This window comes from Ovis canadensis, chromosome 3 (assembly GCF_042477335.2).
Source record: "Ovis canadensis isolate MfBH-ARS-UI-01 breed Bighorn chromosome 3, ARS-UI_OviCan_v2, whole genome shotgun sequence".
Classification (NCBI taxonomy): Eukaryota; Metazoa; Chordata; class Mammalia; order Artiodactyla; family Bovidae; genus Ovis; species Ovis canadensis.
In genome coordinates, this window is record NC_091247.1 from 159,132,328 (window position 1) to 159,147,630 (window position 15,303).

General features: G+C 35.9%; 1 protein-coding gene across 11 annotated transcripts in view; it reads left to right on the forward strand.

Moving 5' to 3' along the window:
• The window catches only part of GRIP1 (glutamate receptor interacting protein 1), a 762,378-nt gene that overhangs the window by 602,935 nt on the left and 144,140 nt on the right, over positions 1-15,303 (forward strand). For all 11 annotated transcript variants that reach the window (XM_069584696.1, XM_069584697.1, XM_069584701.1 and 8 more), the window contains exons 6-7: positions 3,393-3,468; positions 5,794-5,939. In XM_069584696.1, the coding sequence (XP_069440797.1) occupies positions 3,393-3,468; positions 5,794-5,939 (222 nt within the window). The remainder of the gene's footprint in view (positions 1-3,392; positions 3,469-5,793; positions 5,940-15,303) is intronic.

Consider the following 15,303-nt stretch of genomic DNA (forward strand, 5'->3'; position numbering starts at 1 on the left):
GACCTATTTTACATAGGACTTACTGTGTAGCACAGTAGGGCTTTCCTGATGGGCTTAGAAAGTAAAGAATCTGCCTGCAATGCAGGAGACCTGAGTTTGATTCCTGGGTTGGGAGAATCCCTGGGTTGGGAGGATCCCCTGGAGAAGGAAATGGCAACCCACTCCAGTATTCTTGCCATGGAATTTTTTTAATTCCGTGGACAGAGGAGCCTGGTGGGCTACAGTCCATGGGGTCACAAAGAGTTGAAAATTGAGTGACGAACACTTTCAGTTTCACTGTATAGCACAGAAACCTCTACTTAGTACTCTGAAATGACCTATACTGGAAAAGTATATTAAAAAAAGACTGGATATATGTATATGTATAATTGATTCACTTTGATGTACAGCAAAAAGTAACACAACTTTGCAAATCAATTCTAGTCCAATAAAAATTTTTAAAAATAGGTAACATTTTGTGATAAACTAAAAAAAAAAAAAACAGGAAAAATCACTCTACTACTAATTTGCTTTTCACTTTGGATGAGGCAATTTCTCTAGTCATTTTCAACTGTAAAAACTGTAGCTATGTGTACTCATTTAACATATGGAGCCCAAATTCAGATTTGGTCTACATTGTGTCCCTGGCATTGATATTTTTAATAAAGCATGCCAGGTGGTTGATGTTAATGAGCAGCTAAGATCTAAAATACCAGTGGGCTCTGAATGGTCTTTATTTTGCTTTATAGCTCCAAACATCTAGCACCTAAGTGAATCACAAACTAAACTTGGCTGATTATTTCAAATAATGATAAAATGTCACATATCAAGTAACTTACAGTTACCTCTCTCACATTTTGACATGTATCCACAGTTAACATACTTTTATTTGGACATTTGAATCAAATTAGTGGAAAAGTTTCTTGCTGTCTTTAGCCTTTATCTTTTTCTGAATCAAAATCCTTCAAAGGAAAGTAAACCTATCTTTTTATAATTACCTTGCAGAAAAGAAGTTACATGATGGTATTTATATAAATATGGTTAAGCATGTGCTGTAACTTGTTGTCATAATTTTCATTAAAAATTTTCTTCTGAGAAAGTCGTGAATTTCCTATTTTAAGTAAGGGGGCTCAAAGAAGCCATCAAACTGAATTTTAAAAAAAATACTGAAATGAAGCTTTTACCAATCAATCAGACTGAATAAATCACTTATAATAGAAATGAACATAAAGGAAACATTTGCTTTCATCAGGAACTATGAATGCCTTTTAATTTTTCTCATAGGCTAGGTTCTTTAGGTCAACCTCTCTACCTGTACCAAATATGGGAAATGTCAGTCTGTTCAACCAGGCAGATATTAAAGAAGAAGTTCTTAATGGTAACACTAATATTTATCAAATACTGGCAAACTAGAGACCATCCGGATGGGTGGCCAGGAAGGTGATGTATGAGGAAATCAAGTCAGACAAACAATAGTGAAAAAAGTGGAAATGGATAGAAGATGGTTTAAGATGGCAGGGTAAGAAGATCCTGAACTCACTTCCTCCCACAAATACAGCAAATATACGATTACATATAAAATAGTTTACTCTGAGAAGAACTGGAGAAGTAGCTGAATTCCTGCTTCCCCAAAAAGGATAAGAGGGCCATATCAAGACAGAGATTGTCCTTCAGGACTGAGGAGATAGCTGTTTTGCATAATAATAGAAACAGAGAGAGTCAAGCAAAATGAGGAAACAGAAGAAAATGTTCTAAATGAAGGAAGAAGGTAAAGCTTCAGAAAAAGAAAAAAAAAACCTAATGAAATGGAGAGAAGTAATACACCTGATAAAGAGTTCAAAGTAATGGACATAAAGATGCTCACCAAACTCAGGGGCAGAATGAAGAACACAGAGAGAACTTCAGCAAAGAGAAAGAGCACGTAATAAGGAACCAAACAGAAGTCACAGAGTTGAAGAATGCAATAACTGAACTGAAAATACACTAGGGAGATTGAATGGCAAACTAGAGGAAACAGAAGAAGAGGTAGGTGACCTGGAAGACAACAGTAGAAGTCACTCAAACAGAATAGAAAAAGAAATTTTTAAAAATGAGGATAATTTAATGAACTTGTGGAACAGAAAGCATACTAGCATTAACGTCTGTGGGGTCGCACAGAGTCGGACACGACTGAAGCGACTTAGCAGCAGCAGCAGCTTTGACATTCTAGGGGTCGAGAAAGAGAAAGGGACAAAAAAATTATTTGAAGAAAAGGGTCACTAAAAATTTTTCTAACTGGGGGAAGGTAACAGACATCCAGGTCCAGAAAGCATAAAGAATCTCAATGAACCCAGAGATTCACACCAAGATCATTATAATTAAGTTGTCAAAAGTTAAAGAGAGTATCTTAACAACAGAAAGAGAAAGACCACTCATTATATACAAGGGAACTCCCATAAGACTATTAGTTGATTTTTCAGCAGAAAATATGCAGGCCTGAAGGAAGTAACATAATCAAGGTGCTAAAAGGAAAAAACTTCCAAAAATATTCTACCTGGCAAGGTGAACTGTCAGAATTGAAGGAGAGAGAGTTTCCCCGACAAGCAAAAGCAAAAGTAGTTCATTACCACTAAACTGGCCCTACAAGAAATGTTAAAGAGACATCTGTAAGCTAATTAGAAAAAGGCCCTAAATACATGAATATAAAGGCCCTAGATAAGAAAATACATGAAAGAAAAAAATCTTACTGGTAAAGTCAAATATATGGTAAAGGTGGTGGATCAGCCACTTATAAAGTGAATATGAAGGTTAAAGACAGAAATAGTAAAATTAGCTATAACTACAAAGATTAGTTAAGGGATACACAAAATAAAAAGATATGAAATGTTACATCAACACATATAAAATGTAGGAGGTGCTAAAAAGGCAGTGCTTTTAGAATGCACTAATACTTATTTTGAACACCCCATTTTTAATGGAGGCCACTTTAGCCACTTGAATTTTTTTAATATTTGGATTTTTTTTCTTTTCCTTTAGTTTTTGCTTCATTTCACATTGTAGACTCACCTATATTATAGCCCAGGTTGGTTGGCACCAGGTGTACCCACCTACACTTTGTCCATAACCAACAACTGCTCTAACTGGACTACTATTTGTAATTACTTGATGTTCTTGTCATACTAGCTGTTAAGCATTTTATACCTCACCCGTAATTACAGCCACATATTTATTTAGAAGTGGGGGAATGTTGACATCAACAATATATTCTATATAAAATGAATAAGATTTTTATTATGTGCCAGAGAGAAAGCATATATGTTCCTTCACACAACAATAAAATGTATTTTAGTTTCTCCACTGGCATTTTGTAAGTGAATTTTTTAATGGCCGCAATAAAGAGTGCTTTTTAAAGCTGTATTCCTTTTCTTTGCTAGGGGGAGCACATGACGATAGAAATAAATCTCGTCCAGTTGTAATAACCTGTGTTCGTCCAGGAGGGCCTGCTGACAGGTAAACTTCTTTCTGTGTCACTATCCAAATGGACTAAATGAAGCTGGGGACTTTAGCAGAGAACCTGATGAATTAAAATTTTCATAGTAACAGATAGATATTAAATAAGTATGTTGGAATGTGAAAACAAGAGCGTTCAGGCTGAAGAATCAGAAGAAAGTAAGTTTGACCTCAGATTCAGCGCTTACCACCCTATGTTTGGCGTGTGACTGAACAGTTCTCTGCTCACTTCCCTCCAGATGTAAAATGTAGAGGATAATGCCTACTTTCAAGGTTTTTCATTTTATTAAGGATTAGAGATTTATGGTGCATTGCAGGGGGCCTGTCATACTGGAGGCATTTAATAAAAAGCATCTGGTCCTTTTACAGCAGGTCCTTGAGATGTATCCTTTCCAATTGCTAATGTCCTAACCTGGGAAGATACATGATGGGGTTCTGACTCTTACTATTGCCAACATCCTTGTCATGATTATTATGCCTTGATGATGACTATGAATGTCAAAGTAGACGTGACTTTTAGTAAAAGGGAAGGAATATTGTTGGTGTTAGTGTTTCTTCCTTGCTAATTTGAAGATTTCCTACATAAACCTTTTGGATGGAGAAGTCCCAAATGAACACACAGCTTAGATGTCTCAAGAGATACTTATCTTCGTATTAACTTCCCACAACAAAAGTCTGCTCCGTAATGGTAGGGAACACAACTCCTGCCACTGGATAGGAAAGGAGAAGAGGAAAATGCACTGATTACCCCCAACTCTGCACAGAATGTTTCAGCCTAGAATGGATTTTTTAAAACATTTCATAAGCACTAGATATAGCAATAATAATAGTAAATACTGCTTGTTGAGTGATTACCATGGGCCAAGAACTGTGCTAAGTACTTAACAGACATTATCTTATTTTATCCTCACAACTATTCACTAAATGAGATATTTTTATCCACATTTACAGATGACTAAACTGAGGAACCATATGCTTAAATGACTTGCCAGCTAGGATAGGAATTTAGATTTATTTCCTTCAAAGCTCATACTCTTAGCTCACTTTTTTAAAAAACTTGAAGTTTAGTATACAATAAGAAAATATGAAGACACTTGGGTTCTCCCCTCTGCTAATGTTATTTGCCTTTGTGGAGGATAATACAAAGTATTTTGTTGTTGTTATTGTTGTTTCTTCTTCTCATGCTTTTCTTGTGAATTATTCTTCCTGGAGCAAATAAGAATACTTCCATTTGTTATTAACATTGTGAGTTGGGGTTGGCAGAAATGTCAAGAGTAGGCTACTAGTTTGTGAACATTTTACCAAATTAATGTAAAACTAAAGGAAACCCTGGGGGCTCAGACGGTCTGCCTGCAATGCAGGAGACCCAAGTTTGATCCTTGGGTCAGAAAGATCCCCTGGAGAAGGAAATGGCAGCCCACTCCAGTGTTCTTGCCTGGAGAATCCCATGGACAGAGGAGCCTGGCAGGCTACTGTCCATGGAGTCGTATAGAGTCAGACATGGTCGAGCAACTAACACACACAAAGGAAACCAAAAATTTTAAGATAAAATTTTAGACTTACATTACATGGACAGTTGCCTTGGTGAAAGATGTTTAAGACATCATTGTTATTCTTCCCAAAGCCTAAACTTGTAATCCCCACATTTGATTTTCTCTTCTTTGTTGACTCTCCCTCACCAGAGGGTTATAACCTGGAAGCCTCTCTGGCTGCACTTTAGTGGTGTCAGTATTGTGCTGAGGCATCTTCTCCCATTGCCTTGAGTGTCTGTGTCTACAGAAGGGAGAATAGTATTTGCCTGCCTTTTCCAGGGAATATGAGACTGAATCAATTTAATGATCATCAAATGGCCTTATAAATCAGTAGGAAAATGCAGAGACTAGGGAAATTTTTCACCAGCGTTCTTTCTCCAGCTTGGGTTCACTGGTGATAAATCGAATGGAATCAGCAGACTTTTCTGCTCACCAAGCTTTGGGAAAATAGGTGAGTGCTATTTCTTTGGCTTTAATAAATCAATTTTAGACATTTTGGCAAAAAAAAAAGCCTAGAAAAGAGAAAATGTGCCTTTATTACTCTTGCACCCCAGCAGTTCATCGTGGGTGACTTGGGTACTTGCTATTGTGTTGTTATTTTCTTATTACTGATTTTAATATTGAGGCAGTTTTCTGTTCAGCGTTCCTTCTGTTAATGTCACACTTGATGCTTGGACGGAAATGCAAAGGGTGTGGATGGTAGACTGTGTGGAAGAGCCACTTTGGCTAAGTGACTATTAATGTTAAGCCCCACAATGCTAAATTAATGACTGTTTCTTTATTCTCCCTTCAGAGAGGGCACAATCAAACCTGGTGACAGGTTGCTCAGTGTGGATGGAATTCGACTTCTTGGAACCACGCATGCTGAGGCCATGAGTATTCTCAAACAGTGTGGGCAAGAAGCAACACTGCTGATTGAATATGATGTCTCGGTCATGGGTATGTTAGATACTGAGGTTGGGATCTCAAAGTCCACATCGTGCCACTGTCCATTCCTGATAAGCCACTTGGATTAAGAATGAACTGTTATGTCCTCCTGTAGCAGACAGAATTTCATCAATGCTGTATTAGTCCTCTGTTTGAGTTCAGGAAAAGGTGAGGGTTACTTCTCAGCAATTTAGAGTTCTTGTGTCGATAGAATCTATAAAAAGCACCTCATTCTGTCAGCATGCTTCACCTAGCAATCAGCTCTTATACATAGATTACCCTTTGGCCGGAAAGTATTTTCTCTCTGCAATTCATAAAAACAGTATTATTAACTTAGGGGTGGGTACTTTTTCTTTTACTACATGGAGACTGGAAACAGTAGGAGGTTCCTTTCCTTCTTGTAACTTCGGAATGTGAAGCCAGCTAATCAGAATTAATAGAAATTACCATTTTATCATCAGACTTAGGGACAAAGAAAGGAAAGGGGATATATCACATCCTTGACTAAAATGAGAAGTTGAGTACAGTATCCTTTCCTGAAATAATGATTCCAATAAAAAGTAATTCTATTTCTACCCTGTCAACTATAGTAAAACTGGAAAGGTATTCTCACATGCCTTTTCAATAGGAAGAGAGTGTCAAAGTTTTGTGTAATGTTGACTAAGGCAGAGAAATTATGAGATAATGAATTGGAACCTGAAACTGAAACTTAAATCATGATGTAAATACTTCTTAAAATTTTCAGACTTGATTGTGTGCCTGACTTAACTAGTAAGTTCCATGTTGGTAAAATGTAGCTGAGCAAAAGAGACTTACTCTGTAACTGCAAACTCCTTTATTTCCCACTCTGTATGATTCATGTAGAAGAATGTTGCTTGAAAGTGTTCTCAATCTGTCTACTGGCCTGAAATGTATGCGGTATGAGGCTTCTTAAAAGATGTAAAGTTTGAGAGTTAAAGAGTTCTCAGAGTAAGTGGTGTGATATGCTCTTGAGAGGGAAAGGTCAGGGATGAATGAGCTCTCCTCCCTCTGTTCTTCCTTTCCCTTATTTTCTCTTTCTTCCTCTTTTCTTCCTCTTTTTATTTTATATGTCTTTTGAGTTAGACAATTTGGGTTCTGTTTTCAGTTCTACTGATTTCTAGCTATTAGTTTAACCATGTTAGCTTATTTCCCTGTGCCTTAAGTTACCTTCTTTGTCAAATGGAGACCAGCAATGCCTATTTTGAAAGGCAGTTAAGAAGATAAAATAAAATTATACAAATAACATACATTTTAAGTGATGATCCAGTGTATTATTAATGTTAAAAATTGAAGCAAAAGTTTGACATGTTTAACTCATTCAATCTACAAATATTTCTTTGTTAAATATTTAAGCTCAGTGACAAGTACAAAGACTATAGAAATAAACAAAACAGACCTGGTTTCTGCCTTTATGAATCTTGACATTGACAAGAAGGAGAGATAGTAAACAGGTACATGCCAAACAAACACTCAGAAAGTGTGATCACAGCAGAAAGTAACACAATATTGTAAAGCAATTATCCTCCTGTTCCTAAATTTTATTTTCAACTGGAGGATAATTGCTTTGCAATGTTATGTGGCTTTCTGCTGTACAGCAATGTGATAAAGCTGTAACTGTACATACATCCCCTCCCTCTTGAGCCTTCCTCCTGCCCCTTCCAGGTCATCACAGAGCACCAAGCTGAGCCCCCTGTGTTATGCTTCAGTTTCCCACTGGCGAGCTGTTTCGCATTTGGCCGTGTATGTTTCCATGCTATTCTCTGTTTGCCCCGCCTTCTCCTTCCCCTGTTGTGCCCACAAGTCCTTTCTCTACATCTGTGTCTCTATTCCTGCCATGCAGATAGGTTGATCAGTACCGTTTTCTAGATGCCATATAAATGTAACATACAACATTTGTTTTTTTCCGTCTGACTTACTTCTTTCTGTATGACAGATTTTAGATTCATACACCTCACTTCCCAGGTGGCTCTAGTGGTAAAGAACCTGTCTACCGAGGCAGGAGACATAAGAAATGCGAGTTCAGTCCCTTGGTCAGGAGGATCCCCTGGAGGTGGGCATGGCAACCCACTCCAGTATTCTTGCCTGGAGAATCCTGTGGACAGAGGAGCCTGGCGGGCTGCAGTTCACAGGGTTGCAAAGAGTTGAACACAATTGAGGTGACTTAGCATATAAATAAACACAGCAGAAGTTGAATGTTCCCATTAGATATAAACATTGATATGGATACAGATATTCATATATGTAAAACAATACTTAATAAGGACCTGTGTCCTAATCTTGAGTGGGAAGTTTTAATATCTAAAAATATATCATTTCTCTCAAATGCATCCATAAATTCTGTTCAAAATCTCAGAAGGATCTTCGGAGGACTTTTAAGAGCTATTTCTAAAATGTATATGGAATAAGAAAAGTGGAGGGAGGAAAATAGCCAAAATGTTTTTGAAGCAATATAAAAGTAGAGAAACTTGTTGCATCCAACATCAAGACTCATTCTAAAATTGTGCCATTAAGTCTGTGTAATATTTACATGGGGTAATAAATAAACCAATGGAAGAGAGTCCAATGTCGCAGACCACTGCAGAAGTATAGACTTATATTAGTGGGGAACGACTGAGCTAGTCAGTCAGTGATACTGGGTCAATTAGTCAGCCGCATGGGAAAAAATTCAATTAATTTCTTACTTTATACCATACCCAAAAATAAAGCCTTTATTTACATAACCATTTCCCAACAGAATGCTATTATAAATAACTGGAATTAATATTCTTTTACCCAAATCTTTGTATTTCTTACTTCATTAAGTCAAAGGGCATATTCCTTTTTAAAATATTTGATAGATAATTCTGGTTGTCTTCCATAAAGATTATACTATTTTATATTACTGCCAGCAGTGTTTTAAATGTACCTATCTCATCAGAGCACCAGATACAACTTTGAATAATATGTTTTTAATTTTTTTAATTTAAGTAAAAAATTGCATTTATATTTTAATTTACTTTAAAAAATTTTCTAGTGCGAGTAAATGTTTTTTTCACATGAACACTAGCCATTTTTGTTTTGCTTATGTTCTGTATGCCTTTTTTCTATTGGAGGCATGCTTAGTTTTCTTTTTCCTATCAGAGTTTTTTTTTAATTGGTTTGTGTAGCTACGTATCTTTTAAGGATACTGGTTCTGATCAGTGTTTTGTAAAAATTCTTTTTAGTTGTTTATATGCCCTTTCTGACATATGTAAGTTTCTTTTTTAAACTTAGATCTAGTATTTTTCTTAGAATTTAAATATTCATTTTTTCTAAAGTTACCTAATATTGCTGAATTATTTAATAAAGATTCCATCACATGTCCACTAATTTTTAAAATCATACCCTAAGTTGTTAAATATAACTGGACTCCACATCTGGGCTAGCCAGTCTGTTTATATCTAGTTTCAGACCAGATTTCAGCATAGGACTTTTGAACTGAAAGTCTTAGCATAAGAGTTCTTATTGTCATAAAAAGACATTTTAGAGGAGAAAATTTTTTACTCATATAATACACTTATTATATTATTCTTCTAAGTTTTGCTAACTTTATAGAGCAGGTGAGCAAAGTTTGATTTTGATTTTTTTTAATTTCTATATAAATTCCTTTTTCTCTTTTCTGTTCACCTCTCTTGCGCCTGCTGACGTTCTTTCCTCCGTCCTTTCCTCTCTCATTCTGTTCTCCATTCTCTTTCTCCCTTTCTCCCTCCTTCCCTTTCTAGCCATCCCTTTCTTTTTTTGCATTCTACTCTGTTTTTCCCATGTCAATACTTTTCACTATTCTAATTCTCTTACTTAGATTTTTCCTGATATTTCTCTACTGTTCTCCTTTTTCTCTGTTTTTTCTTTCTTTCTTTTTCTATTTCTGTTTTACTAATTATGTTAAGATGGCATTAGGCATAGATATGGTCAGATAATTAAGAATGAGAATTTGTGGAAAGAAGTAAAAATTGCCCTTTAGAAAATCAGAATATGAGATACTTTCAGTGAGAATGGCTGTTCATCAAATACTAACCAACCTTTCCTTTTATAAAAACAAAAAACTTCCCCTGTTTTTGCAACATGTTTTTTTGTTGCTGTTGTTTGTTTTTGCAGCTTTTGTCATTCTTTCTCCTTAAAAGGAGTGAAATGAGCGGCTCATGCAGCATAGCCTGCTACTTACTTTGAGAGGTCCAACTGGTATTTCTTTCAAACTATCTGAAAGTCAAAGTACCATTAAAAATAGTTTACCATTCTCATTTTTTGTTTTTGAGAAAAAATTCTAGTATTTTTAGGATACTTGGAAAAAATTGGGAGGCCTGGTGTACTGCAGTCCATGGGGTCTCAAAAAGTCGGACATGACTGAGCAACTGAACTGCTCTTTGGTAGGGGAGGATGGAATGATATGTTGAACAGAATGAGTCAAAAAATGGCACTTCCCCAAAGCAGATAATGTTGAGTTGATGAAAGTAATAGATGCCCATTCAAAGACACAGTCAAATGTTAAATATTTTATTCCTACTAACAACATATGAAAATTTTCATTAATTTCACATCCTCACCAACACATGGTATTCTCAGTCTGTTTTATAGTAACTATCTGATGGGTATGTAGTGGGATCCCATGGTAAACTGAATGTATGTTTCCTGGATGAATCATATGAAGCACCCTTTCAGTTGCCACTCAGAACATTCTTGATGCTCTAATTTTACTTATAACACTTCCATTTATTTATATACTATTAAAATGATGTCACATTATAACTCAGGAAGCAGGTGATGTCTATAATCATAAATATAAATATTGATTGTATTTATTTATATGCCACTAAAAATACACAAATTATTTTGTAGGAAACACGTGCATGTGTGTGTGTGCAGAGATATTGATCATCCCTCTGACTCATTGATATTAATCAGATATATTTTTTAGTAAATCTCAGCTCAAAATTTTTAGCATATTCAGTAGTATATTTGGGAAAGCTGTTGAAGCTATCAATTTTATCAATTAAAGTTGAATTTAGTTGGTGATAAAATTTTCCAGAAAATTTATTGCAGTAAGACTGATAAGATGGGGTCTAGGAGGAAGTAAGAGTTTAGTTTATCTGTTCTTACAACTAATCATCATTAAGTGGGTGTGTATAGAAATATCAGTGTTTATCTTGTAGGTGTAAAATGAAGTTATTTCATGATATCATCTTACCTTACCAAATGACATTATGAATCTTTAAGTCACAAAACCTCTTAACCTACCTGTGGTATTTTTCTGAGTTCCTGTAGCTCATGACTTTCGACTATTTCTCTGCTTGGCTTCAAATTTTTCCTTCTATTTCCTTGGACTAAATCAGCATGCAAAATCAAGAATACTGAGAAAGATGTTACTTTTTTCTTAGAAATACCTAAGCAAACATAAAATAATATTAATGATTTTCAAGTGATTGTTTCATCAGGGTGGATTTGAATGTTATGAGTCTTCAGAAGAGATGATTACTTTTGTTGCATCCAAAAAGTTGTATAGGTTTATTGGTGTTACCCCTCTAAATCTTGGCTGTGCTTTGCATTTCATTTTTCCAGAATATGAAGATCAAGATATATAACTTCCACTAGTCACTTCTCAGTCATAAGTACCAAGAGTAAATTGACCACTATTTGTATTTTCTAGGGGCAAATCAGTTTCTTCCAGATGATCTCAATTTACTAGAAACTGGATTTTTCAAAGGCCTTAAAAGTATTTATGATCCACATACTTCCTTGTGAGTCCCCAGTACCTATTCACAGAAACCTTCTCCTATTCATAGAAAATATAATAAACAAAAGCCCAGGGAGTTTCCTATATAAAAGAAGTCTAACTTTTAAGTGGCAGCAGCAGTGTATTAAGAATGTTACTTTTCTATGATTAAAAATAGATTTTCTTATACTTTTTCCATTTTTATCTAAAAAATGAATTTTTGCAGAATCCTCTTATTCCTACTAACCTCACTCACTTTTACATATTTGAATTCAGGGCCACTTGTCCTATTTGGGAAATAGAAGAAGTAGGTAAGGATAAAGTTACCCTAAGCTTTAAAAACTAGATTTTTTATTTTAAATGAATAGATTTGTTTTTAATTTACTTTCATAGTATAGTAATACACAAATTTAAAAAGTGCTAAGATTTTACTTGTACAGCTTGCTGAATTTTCACTTATATATTTTCTAGCCAGGTCAAGAAATAGAAAACAGCAACCATCATCACCAGAATCCACACTGTGCCTCCCCTCAGTTGCTGCCACATCTTTTCTGCCAGTTTGACTCCTGTCTTAACTTCCTAAGCCTTAAATGTATTCTCCTAATTCTTGAACTGTCTGTAACAGGAATCATATGGTACATTTCTTGGGTATTGGGCTTCTTTTGAAGCAATTTAGATAATCTGATTTGAGTGTAAGAGGTACTCATTGACAATACCTGAGTAACACTAGCATAAGAATAGAGTACTTTGGAATATCATTCAGGGGCTACTTCTAGAAGGTTAGTATTACATTTGGTATGAAGAGCATGAATAGTGATATCAGAGTGGGAGGGACATGGAATAGTAAGTTATTATTTATCTTTTCCTCAAGGGCCCATTTAACAATATTTTAGGTGATATCCATGTGATAGAATCAGAAGGGTCTTTTCAGTCTTTTGAGCCATTTGTAAAATGAGGGGACTTAGACTACATCGTTTCAAAGGTCTTTCCAGCTCCAATGGCTCTTTGAATGTACTAGTGTCTCTTAAAAGATTTCAGAAGTTAACCTTTTTTTATTGATGTAATCAAAATAAAATATTATAAAAATAGTTTAAAATAACATTTAACTCTTGTTTAAACTGAATTAAATTGGCTTCCCTGGTGGCTCAGACAGTACAGCGTCTGCCTGCAATGCAGGAGACCCAGGTTCGATCCCTGGGTTGTGAAGATCACCTGGAGAAGGAAATGGCAACCCACTCCAATATTCTTGTCTGGAAAATTGCATGTATGGAGGAGCCCAGTAGGCTACAGTCCATGGGATCGCAAAGAGTCAGACACGACTGAGCCACTTCATTTCACTTCACAGGTGGCACTAGTGATAAAGAACCTGCCTGCCAGTGCAGAAGACGTAGGTTCAATCCCTGGGTTGGGAAGATCTTCTGGAGAAGGGAATGGCAACCCACTCCAGTATCCTTGCCTGGAGAATTCTTGGAGAATCCCATGGACAGAGGAGCCTGGTGGACTATGATCCATAGGGTCACAAAGAGTCAAACCCAACTGAAGCAACTTAGCACACAAAATGATTAAAACTTAAACCACTATTCTAAAAGAAAAGTTGGTCATTTCCTTTGTTAGTTATGTCAAACACAGCAGTCCTACTGCCAGTTACAAATTTCCCAGAGATTATTTTCCATCATTCCCAGCGTAGGCATAAGGCCAACATGCTGCTCTGAAATCATTATCTGCAAGGATCTTGATACTGGCATTCTGAGACATTTAATAAATTAATGAAAAGTTGGTTAAAATTCCCTCACTTTCAGATTGCATATTATACTTTTAAAATTAAACACATCCCTGAAGGGGGAAAATTAGCCCTTTAATTTAGTGTATTTTAAAAGATGAAAAACTGACTGAACCCCATCAGGGGAAATCTCTCATAGAATGGTAAGTTTCTTTGAAGTCATGTGCATGTATTAGGTAGACTAGAATTGCATTTCCTTTTCAGAAGAGTAGCAGACAAGCACTTCAACTGACCGTAAGGGCAGTTCTAGGCCATCTTTTTAGAGTACTACCAAAGTACTAGTCAAGCTTACTTTTCTCTGTGGTTGAATACTAACTGTATATTCCTCTTTGTAAAATGAACTTAACCTTTTTTTAAAAGAAATTTTATTGAAATATGGTTAATTTACAGTGTTGTGTTAGTTTCAGGTATAAAATTGAAACTTTTTTATATGTGGTGTTTATATATATATATATAAAACTGTATATTCTGTTATATACATATATACATACACACACACATATATGTATATATGCATGAGAGTTAAGTTGCTTCAGTCTTGTTCAACTCTCTGCAACCTTATGGACTGTAGCCTGCCAGGCTCCTCTGTCAGTGGGATTCTACAGGCAAGAATGCTGGAGTGGGTTGCCATGTCCTCCTCCAGGGAATCTTCCTGAATGAGGGATCAAACCAGCATCTCTTATGTCTCCCACATTGGCAGATGGGTTCTTTACCACTAGTGCTATTTGGGAAGCCTATATATGTATAAATATATAAGCTCAGATTCTTTTGGGGATTCTTTGGAATTCACATATACACACTACTGTATACAAAATAGATAGCCAACAAGGGCCTACTATATAGTACAGTGAACTATACTCAATATGTTGTCATAACCTATAAGGGAAAAGAATCAGTCTTTCACTGGGGAAAATTACCCTTCTTTAGACCTTCCATTAACCATTATAGTCTACAACTACAGGATATAACATCCAAAGAAACAGAGACCATTGATTTCCTTTTTAAGCATGAAACTCTTCTACCTCTTTTCTCCATATGTTAGTTATCTTTGTTCAGTGCCTGGTTCATAGAAGAATTATTACTTGAGTTATTTTGTTTTTAGAATTGTTTGTGGTATACCAGAAGGTATTAAAGTGTCAAGTTGACCTCAACAATCATAATATCGAAAGACTAAATCACTTGTATATTTCTAGTGGTCTCTGTAGTTTCGACACTGAAAATGGCTAGCAGATGCCCTACTCCTGTCACTCAACATGGTGTCGTTGCTTATGTAATGACACTCACTGTTAAGTCCTTCTGCCCCCTGGATCTTAAATGACAGGCTTCTTAACCACTGCATCATGGTAGAAACCTCTTGATCTGTCTTTATGAAGTCAGAAGATCAGAGCACTTTGGTAAGGATCCTCTGGTTCACTTTAAGGTGATTGAAGAATTTCTATACTATGCATTCTCAGAAGCAGATTGAGGTCAAACTCTTAATATAAGTTTCCTGAGAAAGTACCAGTACCCAGCATCCTCTTTTTGTAGCATCTAGTTCTCATCACCAGATGTGTTGGTAGCAGCAAAATAAGAAAGGAAAAGGAAGGAAAAAAAGAAGGAAAAGCCAGTAGGCTTCTACCTCATCTCGGTGGGAGCACCATATCCTGGCATTAGTCCCACTTGAAATTGCTGTGACGTCTAATGGAGTAATTCACAAGAAACACCCAATAATTAACTACTGAACAGACCACACATCCTAAAGAACTGCTTTATTTTAAAACAAGTAACTTGCAGGGGACGATCGCAAAATTTTTCCCTCAACCACTTTACTTTTCCTGTCTTTAAAAATACTCTCTTACAGCATTGCCATC